At 49.6% G+C, this 6744-nt stretch overlaps 1 protein-coding gene across 1 annotated transcript; it reads left to right on the forward strand.

The window, feature by feature from the left end:
- Positions 1 to 927: 927 nt before the first annotated feature.
- On the forward strand, positions 928 to 6458 carry MAD2L1BP (MAD2L1 binding protein). Its single transcript, XM_026507359.4, has 3 exons — positions 928 to 1351; positions 1872 to 2137; positions 3901 to 6458. Exons 1-3 carry the CDS (start codon positions 1282 to 1284, stop codon positions 4411 to 4413), a joined length of 849 nt encoding a protein of 282 aa, XP_026363144.2. The 5' UTR covers positions 928 to 1281; the 3' UTR covers positions 4414 to 6458.
- Positions 6459 to 6744: the final 286 nt, after the last annotated feature.

Here is a 6744-nt window from a genome sequence, read left to right on the forward strand (position 1 = left end):
TCTAATTGGTATCCCTGCCTCCTCTCTCATCCTCCCTGTAATGTAATCTCTACAGTGCAGCCAGTGTAGAGATTAAATATATAAATTTAATCATATCAGTCCCCTACTTAAAGCTTTCAAAGCTTCCCCGTCCCTCTATGGATCAAGTTCAAATTTTTTTTAAAAGATTTTATTTATTTATTTATTTATTTATTTATTTATTTATTTATTTAACAGAGAGAGAGAGACAGCCAGCGAGAGAGGGAACACAAGCAGGGGGAGTGGGAGAGGAAGAAGCAGGCTCCCAGTGGAGCAGGGAGCCTGATGCAGGGCTCGATCCCAGGACTCTGAGATCATGCCCTGAGCCGAAGGCAGACGCTTAACAACTGAGCCACCCAGGAGCCCCCAAGTTCAAACTTTTTAACACAGCTTGTAAAGCTTTGCCATGATCTGGATCCTATTTGTCTGCCACAGCCTTAATAATCTGAATCTTTATAATCTGAACTCTTTCCTTTTTTATTTTATTTTATTTTATTTTGAGAGAGAGAGTACGTGAGTGGGTAAGGAGCAGAGGGAGAGGGAGAGAGAGAATCTCAAGCCGACTCTGGCACTGAGCTCGGAGGCTCTCACAGGCTTAATGTCACAACCCTGAGATCATGACCTGAGCGGAAATCAAGAGTCCCTCACTCAACCGACTGACCCACCCAGGTGCCCCTAAACTCTTCATTCCTTGAATGGAGGATGCTCTTGTCTCTCAAGGTCTCCGGGATACCTAGGCCCTCCTCTTTACCTTTCCTCATCCTATAGTCACAGTTTCTTGGGCACACTTCCTCTGGGACCACACCTTGCTTCCACACCATCTAGGTTAGGTGGCCGGTTGTTCTATCCACAGCCCGTGCACACCCCGCGGTATATAATTCATCACATGGTATTGTATTTCTAGGCAGCAAACCCCGAAGGACAGCAACTGCCTCCTGCTTAGTTTGCCAGAGGCTCCAGCACCTAGGACAGGGCCTGGCACGAAGTAGGTGCACACTGAATAGTGAACGCAGGAGGGAATGGGTGCGTGAGGGCGAGTGCCCTCTGGAAGGCTCACCTCAGTGGCTGAGAGGGCGTGGGTTCCCTGTGGGGGAAGGACTCGGCGTACCCCTGAGGGAATGTTAGGAGAGAGCACAGGGATCAAATCCCAACCCCGCCCAGCTCCCACCACTGCGACGGGGCGGCGCCCGATTTGCCTCTGTGCAGCCGGAAGTAGAGGCGAGGGCTTCCCATGATACCCCGCGGGCCGCCCATTCAAACTACATGGAGAAGAGGGAGGAGGTCGTGATGGCGGCTCCGGAGCCGGAAGTGCTGTGCCCGGCCGCAGAACCTGGTAAGGCCTAAGGTCCGGAGCTCGGGGAGCCTTGGGGGACCTGTTTCTTCCCTACGGCCGCTATCCAGTCTTTTAGCCCATGGCCCTTTCTCTGGCCCCGTCTTCCTTGCCCCTGTTTGCCGCCGTCCCTCCTGGCTCCGGCTCAACCCCAGGGACTCCATCGCCCCCTCCGTCCTGGATCCCATTGGTTCGTCCTCACTTTGTCTTCCTCTCCTCGGCGTTCTGGACCCCGCTTGATTACACTTAGTGTAAACGAATTTCCCCAGATCAGGGCCTCCACTTTCTGAGCGGAGCCCTAGTCACGGCGTCCGAAATTCTTCCTCCTCCACCTCCAACCCCCCCATTCCGCCGTCACTTAAGTCACCTTAGGCGACTGGGGTCGGGAATCTGCCCGCCACCACCCTCAAGGGGTTTGCGGAGGGAATGTGTCGGGCTGTTCCCTCCCCAGTACACGGGAATGAGAAGACTGACTTTGGCTTTTAAATTTTTTGTCTCTCTTGTCCCTCTGCGCACTTACTAGATTTGGAATGGTATGAGAAGTCAGAGGAAACCCACGCCCCCCAGATAGAGCTACTTGAGACTACCTCTACTCAAGAACCTCCCAAGCCTTCGGAGCCCTTTTGCCCCAGAGACTGCCTGGTACCAGTCGTGTTTCCCGGGCCTGTGAGCCAGGAAGGCTGCTGTCGGTTTACTTGTGAACTTCTAAAGCATATCATGTACCAACGCCAACAACTGCCTCTGCCCTATGAACAGCTTAAGCACTTCTACCGAAAACCTTCTCCCCAGGTAGGCACAGGCATTGGGAGAAAGCTGGGGGAGACTGTGATTGTTGCAAGGTAGGCAGCTGAAAGGGGTTCGAAGGAGTCTAAAGGCCCTGTCAGCCTCAACAGCTGTAAGGAATGTGTTTCAGCTCCATGGCTTTAGTTTCTCTGCCACCCTAGTCTTTGATAGTCTAACCCTCCTGCTATTGTGTTGCATTTGGACTTCATGAACTGACACTTTAATTTTAGTGTCTTTTCTCCCCAGATGTTCATCTGTGTGTGTGTGTCTTTTAAATATTTTATTTATTTATTTATTCGATAGAGAGCACAAGCAGGGGGAGCAGCAGGCAGAGGGAGAGGGAGAAGCAGACTCCCCGCTGAGCAGGGAGCCCCATGCGGGCTCCATCTCAGGACCCTGGAATCATGACCTGAGCTCAAGAAAGACGCTTAACTGACTGAGCCCCCGAGGCGCCCCTCGTCTTTGTTTTTATGTTTTACTTACTGGGGGACTTCCTTGACTTTATATTCTAACACTTCTATAATTTTTTTGGCAATCATATATATTTTTTTAAAGATTATTTATTTGAGACAGAGAGAGAATGGGGGGGGGCAGAGGGTGAGGGAGAAGCAGACTCCCCGCTGAGACGTGGGGCTCAGTCCCAGAACCCTACGATCATGACCTGAGCCTAAGGCAGACGCTTAACCAACTGAGCCACACAGGTGCCCCTGCAATCATAGTCTTAAGAGCTCTTTCTAATTTTTTTTTCATTTTTTAAAAGCATCCTGTTGTTTCATGTCTATATGATCTTCTGTTACTTGAGTATATTAATTACTGTATTTTTGAAGTTTTCCTTTGTTCTTTTCAGTTTTCCGTTTTTTCTGGATTCCTTTTTGCTGTTTGTTTTGGTCTCTGATGTTCGTGTTAGAGGCTTTTATTCTGTGTCTGGTGAATATTTAAGAATAAATCAATGAAAGCTCCGTGTGCAGGGCTGGGCCTTGTGAGCTGATAGACTTCACTCTGAGGATATTGGGGAGGAACCTAGTGGTCTCTTTGGAGAACTCCCAAAACATCAGGATGGAAAGTCTTCTCTCTGGAGAAGACTGGGTAGAAGAAATTGGGAGATGATCTAAGGGTCCTCACACGGGTTTTCACTCAGTTCCCCTCTGTTCGCTCGTCTGTGGTGCCTAAGTTGCCAATTCCAGAGCCATTCTGGGGTTCTGCAGTGTGAATCGGTTTGCTTTTCATGGGGGGTTCCTTCTTGTAGCACTTGGTATTCAGCTCCCTTGAATTCTTCCATCTGTCTTCTATTTTCCAAAAGTTTGTGGAGTTCCCTTTTTTCTCCCCTCCCTCCCTTCCTTTTTCTCTCATTTAGTAATATTTCAGATGGGACCACAAAGAAACATGTGTTTAATTTTCCACATTTAACTGCAAGACCAACTCCAGAATCACCTTTATTAAGCCAGATTATCCTCATTTCCTGTTATCACTCACGGCACAGCAAAATTTGCCACCTGCCATGCCACCAAATCTCCTTGACTATTTTAGTTGCTTCTTTCTGGATGCCCTCCTGCTTCAGAGTACTGTCTTTGCTGTTCTGAGCATGGGAAAAGTATGGTTTGACACAAAAAATGCATTTTCCTTTTTGATATATTGCCCTCTGAGAAAAACCCAGTGTCATGGCCATGGACACCCAGTCCCAGAAGTCTGCTGCATCCCAGCGGAGTTCTTCATAGGACATCAGCTTCCCCCATCTTGTCCTTCCCTTTCACCGGTCTTTGTCCTCACAGGCCGAGGATGCGATGAAGAAGAAAGCTCGGGCCACCGCTGAGGTGAGCAGCAGGAAATGCCAACAAGCCCTGGCAGAGCTGGAGAGTGTCCTAAGCCACCTAGAGGGTCTCTTTGCCCGGACATTAGTACCCCGCGTGCTTGTCCTCCTTGGTGGCAGTGCCTTAAGTCCCAAGGAGTTCTACGAGCTTGACTTGTCCCGCTTGGCCCCCAACAGCATGGAGCAGAACCCGAGCACAGCAGCTTGCTTGCGCCGTCTCTTCCGAGCCATTTTCATGGCTGACGCCTTCAGTGAGCTGCAGGCGCCTCCGCTCATGGGCACCATTGTCATGGCACAGGGGCACCGGGACTGTGGAGAAGATTGGTTTCGACCCAAGCTCAACTACCGCGTGCCCACCCGGGGCCACAAACTGACCGTGGTCCTGTCCTGTGGCAGACCCTCTGTCCCAGCCGCAGCCTGGGAGGATTACATTTGGTTCCAGGCACCAGTGACACTTAAAGGCTTCCATGAGTGAATGGGGGTGCTTCTTCCTCATGAACACAATGGCTTAAATGATCTTTCCCCCTGTGGCACCAAGTCACCCATCTCTTGCTTGGAGCTAGAGTTGCTTCCTGGTGAGAGGAATGTTCTGTCCTTCCAGCAGCCTGCCTCCCCTCCTCAGACTTCCTGGTGGGCTGATTGTATGGCTGTGGCTGTCATAATTATCACTGAAAAAAATCTCTTTGAATCAAAGGTTGATTTTCCCAGAGGGTGCTGGGTCAGGCATTTCTGTTCGGGTTGGAAAGTAAATATGGGCCCATAGACAGTCTTATGGAAGCGGCCCTTTTAATGCTTTTTGATATGGTCTTTCAGAATTTTTACTAGGGACATAATGAACTTAAATATAAAAATTAATGGATTTGCATTCAATTATCCTGTAACTCTTGACTTAAAGATTTCCAGGGTTAAGACTGGAGTATTTTGTCTTTCTCCTTGGCCTCTTATGCTTCAGGGCTTCTAGGATTTTTTTTTTTACTGATGGTTCTTTCTCTTCATCAGCCCTAGGCCCATCTGGGAAGGGAAGGGACTTGGCCAAGGTTCTGTAACACTTTGATGTCATAGTTGGGAACTAGAGTCCTCATCAGCTACCTCTCGCCTGATCTCCTTTCCTTGCCACGTAGGGATTTTTGTGGTCCTTACAGTATGTGTGCCAAAGGTCACACAGGGGAAGAGGGGCGGAGAGACTAGGCTGAGAAGAGAAAACTGAGAGGGTCTTTGCCAAGCTGCAAAGCCTATGGGAACAGCTCGGGAGGCCGGAAGTCCCTTGAAGGGTTCTGCCTAGCCTGTCTCCATTGCAGTCGCCAGGCGGCCGCTGGCCGTTCCCGATGGCAGCACTGTCCTTAGGCACACCCTGCTCTCCTGCCGGCGGCACCTCTGACCCGGCCATCCTGACCCTGGCTGTTTCTCCGGCTTCTTGCCGACCTGACTGCTGAGCACTGATGCTCTTTGTCCCTGAGAACACCTGCTTATTTCATGGAAACAAGTTGGAGACAGAGTCCTTACCCTGCTGGTGTTGGAGATAGGTAGGTAGGGGTGTGTGTGTGTGTGTGTGTGTGTGTGTGTGTGTGGAAATGGGGACAGTATAAATATATACTATTCTTTATGTTTTAAGAAGAAGAATGTTTTGGTGTTAAGACATAAAACATGGTTTAAATTTTATACTATGTTTTAAGCACTTTACACACATTATCTCATGTAACAACCGGCTACAGTCTGTTGTTCCCATCTTATAGATGAGGCTTGGGGAAATAGAGTAACTTGCCTATGTGGGGAAACCTGGATTCTAACCCAGTCCAGCCGGCTCCGGAGGCTGAGGACCGTACGCTGTACCGTGCGGCCTGTGTGGCTTTACTCGGAAATAATTCAGCCCACGCACTGTGCCAAAGGTGGTAGCCTTGGAAAGCGGCAGGACTCCCATCTCTGGCTGCAGACTTTGGCTCCTGACAAGGAGCCTGCCGTTAATAAGTGGTCAGTAAATCTGGAATCAACAAGAACAAAAGGTTTGGGTGATTTTTGGCACTGTGACCCCTCGAAGCATATTCCACCAGTTAGAATTTCAGCTGGTTTTCAGTCCAAGGATACTGCCTTATGAAAGGGGGACGGGGCCATATCTCCCACTTGGGAATGGACAGGCTGAGGGCTCTAAGGGGAGGCAGAGTTTTGGATAAGGGAGTTACAGATTGTTTTGAGATGGAAGACACCTTAGGCCAAGTCAGCTCCCTCAAATTTTAAAAGGCTTCCTAAGCAATGCCCAGATAATCAAAACAAAGTAATTATCTGGGTAATTGAGACACTTATTTCTCTCTTGGCTTGGCAAGGGGGACCACGTCATTCTGATTGCATGAGTCCTCTCCAAAGGAATCCAGAAACGAAAAGGTCAGTCAGTATTAACCACAGCCCCGTGTCAGGCTCCCTGCTCGCCAGGGAGTTGGCTTCTCCCTCTCTCTCTGCCCATGCCCTCTCTGTTTCTGTCTCTCTCCCCCTCTCTCTCTCAAATAAATAAAATCTTTTAAAAAAAAATCAACAAATCCTGTCTCTTTCCCTGACAACAAACTTGCTGAGGCATCCGTTCACCTGTTTGACCTTGGCCGGGGTCTCCGGAGGTGGATGTGAAATAGTCCCTAACCCAGGGAGTGGAGAGCCCCAGCCGCAGTAAGGTTCTGGCCTTTACTGTGTTACTGCCATTTGGGCCTAAAAGCAACAGCTGCGGGCCCGAGTGAGCTAAACGTAGGTGACAGGTGATGTCATCATTTTTGTACTTCTCTTCACACCCTGCCCCCCCCAAGGTATGGGCCTGTACTTTGCC

The sequence above is a fragment of the Ursus arctos genome, unplaced genomic scaffold (assembly GCF_023065955.2).
Source record: "Ursus arctos isolate Adak ecotype North America unplaced genomic scaffold, UrsArc2.0 scaffold_29, whole genome shotgun sequence".
Classification (NCBI taxonomy): domain Eukaryota; kingdom Metazoa; phylum Chordata; class Mammalia; order Carnivora; family Ursidae; genus Ursus; species Ursus arctos.